Source organism: Martes martes, assembly GCF_963455335.1.
Source record: "Martes martes genome assembly, chromosome: 2".
NCBI classification, from domain to species: Eukaryota; Metazoa; Chordata; class Mammalia; order Carnivora; family Mustelidae; genus Martes; species Martes martes.
Window position 1 is genome coordinate 152,630,973 of NC_137889.1, and position 18,390 is coordinate 152,649,362.

General features: G+C 39.7%; 1 protein-coding gene across 4 annotated transcripts in view; it reads right to left on the reverse strand.

Annotated features, from left to right (window-relative positions):
* Positions 1-14,170, reverse strand: part of LCORL (ligand dependent nuclear receptor corepressor like) — a gene marked incomplete at its 3' end in the record, with an annotated part of 164,114 nt that extends 149,944 nt beyond the window's left edge. For all 4 annotated transcript variants that reach the window (XR_013966379.1, XM_080796075.1, XM_080796074.1 and 1 more), the window contains exon 1: positions 14,009-14,170. Coding sequence is in view for 3 of the 4 variants with exons in the window: in XM_080796075.1 (XP_080652201.1) it covers positions 14,009-14,162 (154 nt within the window). The remainder of the gene's footprint in view (positions 1-14,008) is intronic.
* Positions 14,171-18,390: the final 4,220 nt, after the last annotated feature.

An 18,390-nucleotide genomic window follows, 5' to 3' on the forward strand; every position in this document is an offset into this window, starting at 1 on the left:
GACAATCTGTGCCGGCAAAAATCCTTGCCCTGCTAACTCCATGCTCTTACCACCCACTATTTCCAATAGTGACCTAGAAAGAAATCTGGGTATATTATTTCTGATTAATCTACCTAAATAGAACCCTTAACTCAGATATGCATTTTTAAATAACAGAAGACCCTATTCTCTCTTATTTCTTACCAAGAACCAAGCACTGAGGTGGTCTAAATCTAAAACACTTTTACCTACTCTTCAAACTCAGGGTTCTGAAATGAAACAGAGAACAGCACTATTTTACTAAAGCTTTAGACACAACTATCTGATTAGGAAGGATCAGACTTGTTAATTTTTTAACCAGGTTTGATCAAGAAAGTAGTAAAGACCTGGATGTGAATTCTACCTTCATATTTCCTCTATGGAAAGTCTTGGGCAGCTTCTCTAAGCCTCAGTTTTCTAATCGGTAAAATGAAAACAAAAATTGTATTATTTCACTTATGAAAACTGAATGTGATGAATACACATACACGTAGTGTACGATACATGGTAAGCACTCAAAGATATTAGCTATCATTATTTCAAAAGGCAATTCTCAGTGTTGAAAAACCTACAATTTATAAACTGCTCTGTGGTTTTAAGGGCTGAAAGTGATTAATTCAAGAGAATGTAATATTTTGACTCAACACTGCTTTTAAATACTTTCACTTTATAACATATGTATTTATTTTAAAAATTTTATTTATTGGGACGCCTGGGTGGCTCAGTTGGTTAAGCGGCTGCCTTCGGCTCAGGTCATGATCCCGGCGTCCTGGGATCGAGTCCCGCATCGGGCTCCTTGCTCCGCAGGGAGCCTGCTTCTCCCTCTGCCACTGTGTCTGCCTGTGCTCGCTCGCTCGCTCTCTCTCTCTCTGACAAATAAATAAATAAAATCTTTTAAAAAAAATTTTATTTATTTATTTGAGAGAGAGAAAGAGAGAACAGAGGGAGAGGCAAAGGGAAAAGCAGACTCTCCACTGAATGGGGAACCGGATACAGGGCTTGATCCCAGAACCTTTCTATTTGATCATTCACCATTCTTTGGAAAAGTTCAAAAGAGATGGAAAAGTCAGATGCTTAACTGACTGAGCCACGTAGGTGCTCCTGTAACACTTTTAAGATTATAGAAAATGTTTTAAGTATGATACAAATTTTCATTTTTCCAACTATTTGAGAGTAAATGGCCTACATCATGTTCCTCCACCCTTGAATCCTTTTAACAAGTAATTCCTACAAAAGCATTATTTTAGGAAGACAACTATTAAAATCAGGAGATTAGCAATGACACATTATGTACAATGTTACTGGACTGTCACTGCTACTAGGCCCCTCCTCAGTGAACAGTATAGAGCATAAGTGTGTATACATACACACACATTAACTTCTATATTTCTAATCTATACATAATGAAAACCATGAATTCACACCAGTATCTCATTTCCAGTCCAACACTACAGACAGCATTCTAGTTTTCTCCAATTCCACATTTGAAACTCCCCTCTCAACAGTGAGAGGCCTGGCTCCCATTACATTTAATATTTATTTTTTTGACCAGTCTCCCTGTATGTAACGGATGTGTGGTTGTCTCCCCTTCCCTACAGGGATACTTTCCTCACCCTTCTCTGCACTAATACCCCCACACCTCCCTCATGTATACAACTTAATCACTTTGTTCAGGCCCCTATTTCTCATGCCTGGCACCCCTCCTACAAGAATATCCTCCTCCTGCTGCTCAGGGTCTAACATCCTACCTATGCTGAGCTGACCCTCCATGGGATGCCTTCCTCTCCCCACCCTCAGACTCTGACATCTTACACTGGGATGTTTCCACGCATCAACTTCCTCCTCATCCAACTGAGCCTCAATACATCCACACCAGGTTACCCCCTACACAGATGCTTTTCTTTCCTACCCTTTCTCCAAGCAGATGCTCTCTTTATCTTCCTACCCTGTTCAGGTCTGGACACTCCTTACTAGGAACAACCAATCCTCCCTCATACCAGGTCTACTATCCTTCACAGACACCCTGCTGGGACTCTGACAACTTGCACCAGCATGCCCTTATAGACAGAATACTCTTCACCTCTTGAAACTCCATCAACCCACATGGGGACCCTCCTTATTCCTGTCAGGCTCTGACATTCCACTCCTCCAAGAAGACATGACTCTCTCCCCCACATAACACCATTCAGTGTAGACACTTACCCTTGCTTTGTTCCACCTGATGGTTTTGGTACTGACTTGTTCAGAAAGAGAAGAGAAAGAGGATAAGGAAGAATTGATAACATTTTAAAGAAAGAGATACCAGTGAATAAACTGCATAAGCACCCATAGTCAGAGCTGATTAAAAGCATAATCTATTTATCAAAGTATCAGCTTTTCTCACTTAAAAAAATAGTGCTCTATTCTTTCTAAATTTAAAAAGTCACTTGATAAAGAAGTTAGTATTATCTTTCTTTTCTCACCAAACATGATTTTATTCAATTATTTTACACAGGTCTGTAGAAAATCTAGTTCATTAAAGAAGAGTTTAAGAAATACGGTTATTTCAAACACTAGAATTAAATATTTTTTTAAATATCCAGAATATGTAAGTCTGACTTTTCAGTATAATAACAGTTGAACTTATCTACAGATACAACTAAGCAAAAAAGTAGCCTGGACGGTGAGGAATAACAACTTTTCCTTGCTCCTCATTTCTATGAAGAAAGGTGCTTCACAAACACAATATGAGCGTCTCTTCACCCCTAGGGAAGTGAACCAACTGCATGATCTGATCAGTGATTTTGTAAGGAACAACTGAGTAGACAGAGCTCAGTTCTGCTTGCTTTCCCCTTGGGAGTGAGCTATTGGGAAAATATACCTGCAGAGAACTCGTATTTTGCTCTGCTTCCTAGTATGCCTAGGATTGGGTGGATAAGTGGGCCAGTGGCAGACCATGTGACTCTCCCACCGAGCTGTTCCTCTAACCTGGTCTGATCAGTAGAAGTGATTTTTTGGCTCCCAACTTTTTCCTTATTTTTCAAGTTGTTCAGAGCGCAGGCAGAAAAGAAGGGTGCCATTTGTGAGTACTTCAGCAATCCAACATCTTCATTAATATATTGATGTGGAGATTGCTCATTTTCCCAGTTTTGATTTAAAAGGGCTGCTTCAATTTGAGCTTCTTAAAACTATTACAGACAAAAAAAACCCTCAAACCTGAACCAACAGCAGATGTTCAAAATGAACATAAGCCAACTTATCTGATCGTGCTTATTACCCGTTTAAAAAAAAAAACTTAAAGACTCATAATTTCTTCCTTATAGAGGACGTAATTTATACTTCCAGTCCTCCTCCCTACTCCCACCTTATACTCCAATGATACTAGAACGCTGAATATTTTCAGAATATATCATTATTTAGACTTCTACACTTTTGCTTACGCTATCCTTCTGCCTGTTGCCTCCGACCTACTCTCCCACTAGATCATTTAACGTAGGGATAAGCGAACTATGATCTGTAGGCCACATCTGGCTATTTTTGTAAATAATTTTTGACTGGAATACAGCCATAGCCATTCATTTATATATTGCTTTTGCACTTTAACAGTAAAGTTGAATAGCTGCAAGAGGGACCAAATTTACTATCCAGCACTTTACAAAAAAGCTTTTGTACAGCACAGAAAATCTCATCAACAAAAAAAAAGTCAACCTACTGAATGGGAGAAGATATTTGCAAATGATATATCTGATAAAGGGTTAAAATCCAAAATATATAAAGAACATATACAACTCAACACCAAAAAAAAAAAAAAATCCAATTAAAAAATGGGCTGAATAAACATTTTTCCAAAGACATACAGATGGCCAACAGACACAAGAAAATATGTTTAACATCACTAATCATCAGGGGAATGCAAATCAAACCACAATGAGATATTACCTCGCACCAGTCAGAATATCTAATATCAAAATGATAAGAAATAACAAGGGCTGGAGAGGATGTGGAGTAAGGGAATGTTTATGCACTACTTGTGGAAATGTAACAAGGTCCAGCCACTGTGGAAAACAATATGGAGGTTCCTCAAAAAACCAAAAATAGAAACACCATATGATCCAGTAATACTACTGGGTATTTACCTAAAGAAAACAAAAACACTAATTCAAAAAGATATATGCACCCATATGTTTATTGCAGCATTATTTACAACAGCCAATCAATACATCCACTGATGGATGGATAAAGATGTGATACATACACACACACACACACACAAAAGAATATTACTCTGTCATAAAACAAAAATGAGATCTTGCCATTTGCAGCAACAGTGATGAGCGAGAGGGTATTATGCTAGGTGAAATAAGTCAGACAGAGAAAGACAAGTACCACATGATTTCACTTATATGAGGTATCTAAAAAACAAAACAAACATAAACAACAACCAAAAAACCCCTTCAATACAGGGAACTGGTTATTGCCAGAGGGGAGGTGGGTGCAAGGATGGGCAAAATAGATAGGGATTAAGAAGTATAAACTTCTAGTTATAAGATAAGTAAGTCAGGAGATGAAAAGTACTGCATAAGGAATATTTAAAAAAAAAAAAAAGTTTGCCAACTCCTGCTTTCACTCAATCTTTGGAAGCCTCACCACTTCGAATCAAAATTGTTTCTGCTTCTCTCTTTCCATTAACTTTAATTCTTAACTTTAATACTTAACATCCCTGATAACTGTGAGTACTTTAATAAAAACAAAGTCTAAGCCTTATTCCAAGTATATACAATAAGCTTTTTATCCACCCACAGTTCCCAGCTCTCCCAACAATTTTTGCATTCTTAGGGGAAGTATTTTGAAAGAGGCTTCTGCCCTTTTCTCTACCCTTTATTCAGTCCTCCCAAAGGAAAGAGGAATGACTAATATTGGCAACATCCTGATAGTTGTTCTTAGTGGGATGAATTAATGTTTTAAAGGTCATTTTCATGCATGGCCAAGCCTACGTCTCACTCTGCCTAGATGGTCATACCTACCAATAAGCAAATCACATGGTAAATTCACCAAGCTCTATCAGGCACAGAGCTTCCTGCTGGCTGCTGTATCTTTGATAAGTTGGTAAATTCAATTAAGGGGGACAGGGAGTAAAAAAATCTGAGATTTGGCCTCAATTCCAAGCCAAGTTCTTCCATACAACCTACCATTTAAAAAGTTAATATTTTAATCTCTGATTCCTAAGTCTATTTTCAGTTCAGAACCCAGTAAGGAAGAAACATAGAATTACACCCCATTAACTGGCACATACAGCAAGACTCATGATATTTGATGATTAACCGACAAAAGTAAATTAATTGGAGAAAAAAATCATTCCTTTAAATTGTGTAACACACTAATTCTGCATGTATTTTAGTGATGAACTTAATTAGGAAAATATTTTTTGAAGAAAAAAAGATTTTGATTTTTTTAAAAGATTTTATTTATTTATTTGATACATACACACACCAGAGAGAGAGAGTGTGTGTGCACAAGCAGGGGGAGTAGCAGGCAGAGGGAGGGGGAGAAGCAGGCTCCCCCCTGAGCAAGGAGCCCAATGTGGGACTCAATCCCAGGACCCTGGGATCATGACCTGAGCCAAAAGCAGAAGTATGCTTAACCAACTGAGTCACCCAGGCGCCCCAAGAGATACTTTTATAGTTCACATTCAGTGAGTCAAACCAAGCCATTCTATTTATATGTCTCAATATCTTGTTGCATTCAAGTGTCAAATTAAATAATATACAAAGTAATCATCAATTATTACTGATTCAAAAAAGCATTCACCATCATAATGGTTATCTCCCACCTAAATATCCCTAGACCCCAGGTTCATCCAATTACTGCTTCATTTATCTGTTTTTCCTCAAATGTAGCTTCTCAAATCAGTAGTCTACTACAAATGTTATCTCCTCTTATACACATCTTAATTATTTTCTAGCTTATTACAATATGGCTTCCCTCCCCACCACACTGCTGAAATTACCAGTTATGTTACCTAGAACCTAAATGGTGTCAAAAACAATGTATACTTTCCTGTTTGAAGGTACTTAACATCTCAATAATATGTAACAATCCTTTCTTATTGTAACACTCCTCTCCTTAGATTTGGTGATACTACTGTCTTCTGGTTTTCCTACTTACAGCCAACTGCCTTACTTTTTAGTGTAAAAGTTCAGTGGTTTATTTTGAAGGTCCCCTTCTTCTGCCCAAGGAATGTTAAGATTTCTTAAGGCATGATATAGAGTAAAAAGAACTGGCCAATTTGAATGAAGAAAGGTCTCAAATTTGTTTTTCAATAAATACCTTAGAAAAGACTCTAGGTTGCAACTGATTTTTAAAAGTGACCGAGGATGCAGGGTAGAAGATACAACTAAAAAGATAGGTGGGAATTTGGAGCAATGTGTACAAAAGAGAATTAAAAGCAGATGAAAATCTATGGGTTGTAAAGAAGTAGCTAGACAAACAAATGGGGAAAAAGCAGTCTGGTAAACTATGATCAACTATTGAATATGATTATGAGGTTTTACTTTTATGAAGAAAGACCAATGTGAGATGCTACTGCTTTGTAAACTACAAAACCTAAGCACGTATTCCAAATAATGACTTAATATAGATTATAAGCTAGACTGAAAGACAATAAAACCAGCAATGCACATAGATATAAACTAAAACCTTATCTGTCTGCCCATGTGCTTACTTCATTATAAAAACGGAATCTGTGAGAAACCATAAAGTAATAATAACTTGGCAACAAATAAAAATACAGAAAAAAGAAAAACAAGAAGTGAATGAAATAAGCATGTTAGGTTTGTTGTCGACCATTAGAAAACTGTACAAAATAAGATATAGAAAAGTGATTCTTAAGTTTCAAATTCTTTTACTTTCTGTGGTGAGTAAAAACTTCTGAAAGAATTGCTTAATGATAGATTCAGCCCTAAGTATGGAGTCTAATGAAGTTAAATGGTCCTCCAAATTTTGAATGCATGGATTTAGTGCTCTAACCAATTGTTATCTAACACACATGAATGCTGGAGATATATATGTGTGTGTATGTAAGTGTGTGTGTATATATATATATATATATATATATATATGAATGAAGGAATACTATTGACAAAAGAAAAAGACAGGAAATCCACACACACAAAAATGTAGAACATTATAATTGAAGGCTGGATTTACTAATAAAGAAAAAAAATTACATATCCAAAAATCTACATGCCTTTGTTGCTCCTCCCAGGACTGCACTGTGGTAGAATTGAAGACCAGAGCTGAAAGTCAGACAAGTCAGGGGAACATCGAGGACATATAATAACAACATATCAGGGTGCACAGCCAAATAGAGAGGGATGCACACAGATAGCCAGCCAAAGGAAACAGCATGGACATGAAGAGACAGCACCATGCAGGAGGCTATGATATATTTAGACCAGCTTGTAGTCTATATCTAACATCTGCAAAAATACAAGTTTCATACACTGCTTGGTTCTAAGGATGGCAGAATTTTAATTTTCCAAGTATAAAATAATCCAGGAGTACACAGAATTTCAAATTTTACCAGCGAAATCCACTGATATCCCTAATGTAAAGACAAATGTGGATACACATCTTAGCCACCCAACTATTCATTATCATCACAGATCCCATCTGCCTTGTGCATGTAATTAGTGCCATAATTTACACCTTTTTAAATTGGTAAAACAACAGCAAGTGCTTGAAAAAATAGTTGTACAGCCAAGTGCCAAGGTTTTTGGGTGGACCCACCCATACCAGTCCCCATCAAATTCAGATTTCTAAGGAGATTTACTCTTCTGGAAGTTACATGGCAATAATGAACAGATGAAGCAGAAGTTAGTGGACAGACAAAAGAGCGGAAGGCAAGAAGCCAGAAGAAAGAAATGTCAAGTTGATTATCTAGAATTTTATTTACCTGGACTGTCCTATCTTTAAAGAGTCACAGCTCCATGAAGTGCTCCCATAACTTCTTCACAGGCTAAAAATAGAGGAAGAGACTAGCCTCTGATACCCATACTGCTATTATAAATGGCACAGGTATTTTGGAAGAAAGTCCACTCTACAAACACATGCAGCATGCAAAGCTCTAAGACAGTGATGTGTTTAACATGAAGAGTAAAATAGAGAAGGTACTGACACATAGCAGCTTCAAGATGATCTAATATGATACAGATTTTTAAAATGAATTTAAACTGGGCACCTGCGTGGCTCAGTTGGTTAAGTGACTGCCTTCGGCTCAGGTCATGATCCTAGAGTCCAGGGATCTAGTCCCACATCAGGCTCCCTGCTTGGCAGGGAGTCTGCTTCTCCCTCTGACCCTCCCCCTTCTCATTATCTCTCTCAAATAAATAAATAAAATCTTAAAAAAATATATTAAAATGAATTTAAACTAACTTCTTGTATTCAGGTACTCCAAAGCCAAAAGATTCCTTAGAATATAGGAAGGCATCATTCTTTTGATCTCTCCATATATATGAAAAGACAGTATTATGATAAATGATATACTGTGATTCTAAAACTGACTCTGTGACTCCAAAATAACCCTAAAATATAGATCATGCACGCCCTCACTATCTTTTCCTCTAATATGCCTCATGATCCTTTTATTAGTTTATCAGCATTCCCACCAGAAAAAAAAATCTATTGACAAAAACATAAAGCTCAAAGCTGCTAATAACCTGTGTAAATCACTAATAATAATACCTAATATTTATGGAATGCTTTTATATGGTAGACACATATTAATATATATCAACATAATTAATTCTCAAACCACTTCATTATCTCCAATTTACAGATAAGAAACTGAAGTACAGAGAGGTTAAGTAACTTGTCCACATTGGTAAGTGGTAACACTATGCTTCAAACACAGGTACTCTAGCTCCAGAGCCTATTTATTTGCTATTTATTTGCCGATTTTTTTTTTACAAATAAAAGATCTGGAGAAAGATAAATTAAGTTGTGGGTTTGGTTGTTATTAACACATTTGAAATAAGTGGTACCATAGTATCAAGTGTTGGCTGGAGCTATTATACTATAAAACTGTGTTGTCCAATGAGGTAGCCACTTGGCCACATGCGGCTATTAAGCACTTGAAATGTGGCTAGTTCAAATTAAGATGTGTTAGATGTATAAAATCCTAACTTCAAAAATTTAATATTAAAAATGTAAACTAACTTATTAATAATTTGGCATGGATTAATGTTAAAATATTTTGAGGATATTGACCTTAAAAATTTGCTTTTCAAATGTGGTTACCTGAAATTTTTAAATTAAATATTTGGCTCCCATTATATTTCTACTGGACAACAATGGTATGTACAAAAGAAACTGGAGTTTAAAGAATGATTCTCATCAGATCTTTGCCATTTTGTTTTGTTGTTGCAACCTTAGGCAAATCAGTTACACTGAGTATTAGCTTCTGTACCAGAAAAAAATAGGGTTTAAAAACAGTCCTGAAACCCAGTGTTCAGATTTTGGTGTCTAAATTTATTCTCCACTAAAAAGAATGGAGGGTTCTTTGGAGAAATGATTTATGTCAGGGCTGGGACAGGTTAAGTACAAGATGAACCTGGAATATCTTGTTTGGGCAGGAAGGAAGTGCTCAAAAAGTCATTCGAGAGATGAGGGTGAGAGGTGTGACTTGCCAAAAAACACTGGAACCAGCTTGATGAGGCTCCCAAAGACCAATCCAAGACAATCGGGGAATCAAAGTAATGGTCGTAATGGATTTAACCATTAAATAAACTCCAAATCTATGAGTTCATGTTGATAAAAATAACTGGATAAATAAATAAATAATGGCGGAGATAGGAAAGATTGCTTTATGACAGACTACCAAGTACTAATTATAGAAGGAATGACAAAGTTAGAAAATCATGAATGGATGTTAAAACTTGTGGGTGAAATACTGGTGAGACTGTTAATATTCTGTTCCTCAAAATATTTTCTCTATGAATTACATCATTAATTGTAAAAGGATAAATAATAACTTTCAAGAAGGAATATGGAGATACCACCTTACTCAAATTTTCAAAACTAACATCACCAACATTGGGACAAACCAACATTATGAACCTCAAGATATGATGTACTGATAAAGAGAGAACATCTCTTGAGAGGTATTCCTGTCAAATATGTATAAGCAATCTAGTCATGAGAAAGCAACAGACAAATTCCTATTAGGGACACTCCACAAAATAACCATCCTGTACTTTTAAAAAAATGTCAAGGTCAAGAAAAACAAGAAAGGCTGAGGAAGTGTTCCAGATCAAGACAGACAAAACAGATAGTACTAGGAAATACAATACATGATCCAGGACTGGGAGGTGGGGGGAGCTTATAGATAAACAAGATAAAAATTGAGCATGGATTATGAAATAGATAATAGTATTATGTCATTTTTAAATCCCCTGGTTTTAATAATTTACACTGTGGTTACGTAAGATAATATCCTTGGTTTTAGGACATATACACTGAAGAATTTAAGGGTAGAGGTATGATGTCACTAAATTATTCTCAAATGGTTCAGAAAAAAATAGCTATAAGGCAAGAATGATAAATGCAGCATAATGTAATACAACTGGTGAATGTGAGTAAGGGTACATAGGAGTTCCTTGCACTAGTCTTCCAACTTTTCTTATAAATTTGAAATTTTATCAAAATTAAAAGCCAAAAGTAGAAAAACAAAGAACTAGGCCTATCTCCCAGACTGAGTATCCTAAGAGACTACACAAGACCTGGTAATATTTAAAAATATGCTAATACATTTCTTTTATGCTTGACTTTGTTTTAAATTTAATGACTTATCAGATACTAATTGTATTATATATTTCATAAGACCCAAGAATTTATCCATTATCACTCAATGTCATACTGAATACTAGGATACTATTTACTATATCCAATAAGCACTCAAACATTTGTTAGCTGAGCATACTCAAAATTATAGCATTGTATAGGATTACAGAAAAATAATCAAATTATAAAAAGCACCACATTGTAAATAGAGTTATTAATTAGGACCTAAGAGTTCGTAGAACTTTTCAGTTAAATTGTAAAAAAGAAATACCAGGAATAAATCTCAGAGTAGTCACAAATCTAACCTAAAGACATGAGTTCCATAAATAGAGAAAAGCAAACATCGCTTTCCATATCAAGAGTTAAGCATCTTAGCTAACTTCCAACAGTCCTGACAACTAAAATGAACTTTTTCCCGTATGAAATTAGAATATTATAAGAGTTATTAAAAAAATCAGATTACTTTAAAAACTTAGGCTAAGAATTGAGATTTAAAACTTCACTACTGGCTCAATACTAATTCGCTGTATGACCCCAGGACATTGCTTACAATTTCCGTCTCATAAAAATAAGATTTGGGGATAATTTTCTTTCCCAAATTATAGAAAGTATAATTTATGAAAATTATTTCAAGCAATAAGAGCACTGAATATATTCAATACAGATATATACATGTAAATATTCACACACATGCAAAAAGGAAAAAGATTTGTGCTTTTTTGTAAATATATTTACAAAGTTAAGTATTGAATATAAGCACATTAATAGCAAAAGGTAATTTAATCCTAATTCTCACTATGAATAAGTGCTTCACATATATTATACTGAAAAAAACAATCAACAAGTGTATATCCTATTTTAAAAGTTTTATTGTTTATGTAAAAATAATGAAAAAAAGTATGAGATGGGTTTTACTAGGTTTCTTGACTGAGACTATGGGAAACAATTCACAAATATAGTTAGAGCCCCGGAAAAAATTTCTTTTCAAATACAGTACAGTTATACACTACATTAAAAATATAATATAGAGATTGCATGTTACACATACCACATCAACTCAATTTTCAATTGAGTTCTACTTGTGTGTTGATAAGGCAGAAAGATATTCTAAATAAATCCCTTTTTCCATCAAATTCAATGTCGTGTTTAAAATTTGACTATTTTTCAAAACTACACATATTTTTGTGATACAGAGCCATACTTAATGTATCCAACAAGAAGAAAAGAGAAAACCCCAAAGTATTCCAAAACATAAAAACTGACGGAAAACATCTACAGATCGCTCTGTGCCTCGGTAAAACTTAACACAATTTTATCCTGAGCCAGTACTTCAATGCTGTCATCCTGCCTTATTCTCACCGAATGAACTCAACAATTTCTAAACAGGTTGTCACTGGAAGAGATCTTTACATAAGCAATTATAAAAATGGGCCCGTTTTGTATTCAGGAAGCACTAGCAACACTTGGTTTAACGTTTTTATAAAAGAACATCGTGAGGGTTTAGAAAAAATTTTTTTAACTTTTTCTAAGAACTAAAATCACTTATAAATACTTGACTAAAGCTATTTCCCAGAATGTTTCCTAAAGTAAGACCAAAATATATTTTATAAGGATAAAACAGTTTATTGCTTAAAGTGAACTTAAATGCTCCTAGTCGGAGCAAGCTTCCTTCTTGCACATTTTCCCATATCCACCGTATTCTGCAGGCACATTTCTAAACTGAAGCTGCACTAGTTTATTCTACCACGGTCTCCTTTTCACTAGGGAAAAACAAGAAAGATCTTCAGGTACTAAGCAAACAAATCTGAGGGGGGGGGGTTGTGGAGGAAAAGGGGCGCGAGGTGGCGCAAGAACAGATGGAAACAAGGTAAGAGTTGTTTTCTTAAGGCACTAAGGTTACTACTCCTCAACTACAAATGCCAAGATTTAATCGCCAGTCGAGCAAGCTGCTATCACTACCCATCCACTCCTTAAAACAATGCAACCTTCCTTTATACCTCTTCTCCCACTCTCCATCCCACACCCCCTTCCAAAACAAACAAGCACAACACACCCCATCCCATAACCCTCATAGTCCCTTCTATGCCCACTAAGCCAACCTGCTGGGTAACAGCTCCTCGCACACGTCTCACTCAGACAAAAAAGCGACCGCGGCACGGTGGGGAGTTCCCAAAATCTCCTGCCACCCCGAGTAACCCGCAGAATGACAGCCCCGAGCCCAGAAGTTTGTAGCAAAACGATTCCGACCCCACCGAAAGGGAAGACGGAATTGCAAGAGAACGGGGATGGGAGGTGGGGAGAGCGCGCTATGTGCGTGAATGTGCAGGGAAGGGTCCATCACATGACAGTACAAGAGGACCAGAGCCGCCCCGGCGTCCGCGAGGGGAAAAGGAGGGGGGGGGGGTAAGGTGGGGAGGGGGAAAGGGTGCCGTCACCATGGCAACACCCCCCATCCGTCCAGACTTCCAAAGAGGGAGGAAGAACTTCAAATCCCAACCGTCAGTGCTCGAGGAGCTCCTTCTTAAAGGGGTACACACAGCGCCGCCGCCGCCGAGCGCGAGAGGGCAGAGTTGGGTGCCCCCGCCCCTCGGGCGACGCCCCCGCCGCCCCTCGCCCCCCGCCGGCCCACCCGCGACCCCCGCCCCGCGAGCGCCCGGGGGGTCGCCCCGGTCCCAGTCCCCGGTAACTCGGCCGCATCGACCGGCCCGGCCGCCGGCGGCGAGAAGGGGGTGTGTGTGCGCCCGGCGGGGGCGCGGACCAGCCCGCCTTCCTCCCGCCGGCCCTGCCCGCCGGCTCCCCTCCACCCGGAGGCCGACCCACTGGGCCACTGCCTGCCCCCCGACAGGGTGGACGGCAGGCTGCGAGGGGCGCAGCGGAGTTTCGGGGAGAGCGCGAGCGAGCGGTTTCCTCGGGGGCTCGGCGAGCGGGTCCGAACTAACAGTTCCTGAGGAGCGCAAGAGCTGATGAAGGAAAGGAGCGCGAACCGCGCCGGGCGAGAAGCCCCCAGACAAAAGGCGAGCGCCGGAGCCGCCGCGCCGCCGCCGCTCCCATCGCGCTCCCCCATTGAACTGACCCGAACGGGAGATTCAACTAACCCCCTCAGCCACAAACTCCTCGGGCTGCGGCAGCCGTCGCCGCGCGGAGCAGGGGCCCCGGCCCGTGTCTCTCTTACCTACACAGTGCATGAGGCGGTGGCGCCAAGAGTCGAGTTCCCGCCGGAATCCTCTCCTCTCCGCCGCGCACCTAGGGCTCCGGCACTGAGCGGCGGCGGCGGCGGCGGCAGCAGCGGCGGCGGCAGCGGCCATTCTCTCTCTTCCCTTGTCCATCTGCGTCCCGCGTCACGCGCCCTCATTTACATACGAGCGGCGCAGGCACGAGGCAGGGGCGCGAGCCCTCGGCGCGAGCCCCGGAGCGCGCGCCCCCCGGAGGGGGGGGTTGATTGACACGTGTCACTACCTTCCCTCTGCCCTTCCCTCCCCCTCCCACCGCTCCCTCAGGGAGAGGCGGGGAGGGAGCCTGAGGAGAAGGAAGCAACCTGCCGCTTCCGCTGACCCCGCCTCCCCATCCACTCCCATCTCCCTCCTCCCCCCGGAGTTTACTCAAGCAAGCCATACTGCTCCTGCCGCCGCCCGCGAAAATCCTGAGCGGGAGCAAGAGGCTCGGAGCTCGTCCAGAAACCGGCGTGCTAATGGAGCGGACTAGCAACGCCTCCCTTCTGACTTCGCGACGCGACTCCGGCCGCCCGGAGACTTCACTTCCCAGGCTCCGTTGCGCCGGGGTCCCGGAGCGGAGCTTGCCGCCGCTGCGCGATGCATGCCGGTCCTTGTAGTCCAGCAGGGATGGGTGCTGACCAGTTCTCTCGCAGTGGGCTTGCAGCTGTCCTTGACTTCTTTGCGCTGTGCAGCTTGTGGGCTTAGCTTCCAACTCGCTGAGCACAGGACTGTGCTGCCAGCGTCGCCGAGTCTGACCCAGTTGTCTTAGCTTCCCTGGGTTCCTTGATAAAAGACCGGTGGAAACCGCTGGAGTTGTCTGCCCCTTTACCGTTCAGGCGGCGTTTTGTGCTTTAAGTTCTGGAAACTTTTGGCGGAGGGGAAGGGGCGGGGGGAGCGTGGCGCGGGGCGGGGGGGTGGGGGGGGTGTCACTGTCATCCCGACACCGCGGGGAAAATCAAGCCGGCCATTCGGCTGCATCAGAAATAACTGCCATATATTCAGAGATCCCACAGTGATTTCAGTTTTCAGGACGAAGAGATCTCGAAAGGCTAGAATATTTGCAAAGGATTAGGGAAAAGATGAGGGGCCTTTCATTGAAAATTGTTTACGGAGGGATGGGGCGTGGCTGGGTGAGAACTCCGAAAAGAGAAACTGTTATGCTCCGCAAAATGTAAACTCCTGTAGGTCAGCGACTCATCGAGATTCTGTACCTTGGCTTCTCTCACTTTCATGTCTTTCGTACAGTGGGTGACACGGGATTTAGCACTTTACAAATGTTACGGAATAAATTCTGCGCTATGCTAGAGAAAATACTTCTTCAGAGAAAGGGAAAACTAACTCTCTTTCTCGCTCTCTCCCTCTCCTCCTTTTCCTTCCTTCCAAAACTTTTGATTGGATATAAACTCCAATGATACTTTTTTTTTTTTGCTTTGGCACCAGAGTGCGTGGCTTCCTATATATGTGCAGGGGTCAAACCAAAGCTAAGACACCCAAAGTTTGCTGAGAAGTACTGTGTATTATTGGAAATTTATGCAAAAATATGCTTTACTCTTCTTGGAAACTCCTATGCACTCAGTTCCACCCTCCCTATTTTGTGGCTTATCCTTACTGGCCTGCTTGCTTGCTTGCTTACTTACTTTTCTATGAGAAAGTATTTCACTGTTCATCATTACCCCTCAATAGTGAAGATGTGGTTTTACATTTTAACAAAGAAAAAGGAATGAAATTTGAATTTCACAGTTACCTTTTCCAGAATGTTACAATTGAAGAAGCAAGTGAAATCACTAGTGAAAGTGCTTTTGGAATTATCAGTAGATGATTTCAGTTACAGATTCCACTCAATTGCCAAGCTGATCAGCCTTATAGTTTTCATGATCACTTTTACAGTATCTGCATTAGGTAGGATGGGCTAGATTATAGTGTACTAACAAAAAATCTAAAAATTGTAGGGGCTTAAAACAACAAAAAATGGTATATCCTGCTTATCTGCTTGTTCATGGGGAGCTTGGGGAAGGGGGGAAGGCAGAGGAGTTTCACTACAGATGGTTCTCACCAAGCAACCAGAAGGCTTGAGAAGTTTCCAATCTCTAGAACTTCCCCACTTGTACGATATAGAAAAGGAACATGAAGGGCAAACTGGTTCTTCCTGAAAGTTACACAAGTCAATTCCACTCAAATTTCTTTGACAAAAGCAAATCATATGGGTTTGCTAACTTCAAAGGGGCAGGGAAATATAATTGTATTTACCCAGAAGGAAGATAACCCAAATTTACTGGTGAATTGCACCAGTGCTTACTGCAATTCCTTCTTCTGGTCATCAATTTACAGTTCATTCAACTTATACTACAAAAATACTTTCACTCTTCACAAATGAGACAATCTAAAAATTTTATTTAGTAATGGCATTAATTTCAAAGTTCAGCATCTCTGGGTGATGCTTGGTAGTCCCCATGTTAGAACAGGATAAAGCTCTTGTTAAAGAGAAAATATCTATCTTCCCTGTTTATATACATATATGTACACTCAACATATAATGCTTGAGTAGGAACAGGATAACCATGGTGAACATTCCTATTTAGAAAGGGAAAGAATGGGAGACACACATTAATGCTTTTAGCAAATATTTTACCACAGCTAGCATGGATTGCAACTTTCCAGCCTCTAACAATAGTTTCCTTGCTACCACCCACTGAGTTTCTAAGCCACAGCTACATATTTTAGGTTTTCTGTCACAACCATACCTCCTTAGTATCAATTTCTACATTAGTCAGAATGGACTAGGTTATGCTTTACTAACAGCAACCCCAAATCTCAGAAGTTTTATACGAAGATTTCTTTTTTTTATTTTAAGTTTTTACGTAAATTCTAGTTGGTGAACATATATGGTAAACTTGGTTTCAGGTGTAGCATTTAGTGATTTATCACTCACATATAACACCTAGTGCTCATAATAACAAGGGTTTATTTCTTACTTAAACTGCATATTCTCCAAAAATCAGTGTCAGGGAGGATGGGGAGGAATGCCCATGTCCACTAAGGGACCCAGGTTTACGAAGCCCCACCATCTGGAAGTACCCTAGTCACCATGACAAGAAAAATAAGTTGCTGAATCACAGTCCAGCTCTTAAAGGCTTCTGCCAGAAGTGACATAGTTCAGTGGGTGAAGCAATCATGTGGCCATGCCTAACTTCAAAGGAGTGATATATCAAATAGCTTTAAGGGCATAACAAACCATTCCAAAAACTTAATAGCTTAAAACATCAACTATTCATTGAGCTCATGAGTCTATGGAATGGCAATTTGTATTAGGCTCAGCCAGACACTTCTGCTGGGCCTAGGCTGCGCTTACTTAGGTGTCTGTGATTAGCTGTCTGTCAACAAGGCAGCTCTGTTTCTGAGAGTGAACTGATTATCAGCTGTAACAACAGAGCAATCAGGCCAGGTGTCCCTCATCATCAAGAGGCTAGCCCTGGCTTGTTCACAGGGTTGCATTCACAGTGTTTTAAGAGCAGCAAGAGAGCAAGCCGCAGTATGCAAGCACTTTATAAGTTTCAGCTTGAGTTACATTCACTGCAGTTCCAATGACTAAAGCAAATCATACACTCAAGCCCAACATCAGGATGGTCAAATAGATTATATCTCTTAACACAAAGAGCTGGAAGACAAATTGCAAATGGATACAGATGGGGGAAAGAAATAATTTGTGGCCACTTCTGCAGTCTACTGCATATGAGAAAGTGCAATTCTACCATGTTCCCATGAAGAATGAGAAATAGAAATATCAATGAACAGAACTAATGAGTATTATTGCTGAAGAATTTCTGCGAGAAAGGAAGATCATGACCATATATAATGAAATACATAAATGGAGCCAACTTTGGAACTCAGCTTGACTTAGAAGAAGCAAAGAATTTTCCATGGCAAGTACCACAAAGTATATTATAATAATCCCATAACTTGACTTTAGTGTAAGCTCAATAAACATAGAGATAGGAGTCTAGGTGATTCACTCCTGTATTCTCAGCATCTAGTGCTGTTCCAGGCATTTAATTGGTTCCCAGTATTTTTTTTATTGATTTGACAAATATTTAGGGTATCTATAAAGCCAAGGATAGAAAAAGAGTCATATCCAAGATGATCCCCTACACTGAAAATCTAGTTACTTACAAAGGAATTTTTCTATAACAACAGATACATGATATGAAAATGTCAATGTTCTTTGGAAAGAAGTTTTTGTTCTGGTAGTTCCTATGTATATTATATCAGTTATTTATTGCTGTGTAACAAAACAATCCATAATTTAGCTACTTAAGAGAGCAATCGTGTGTTATTGTTCAAAAGT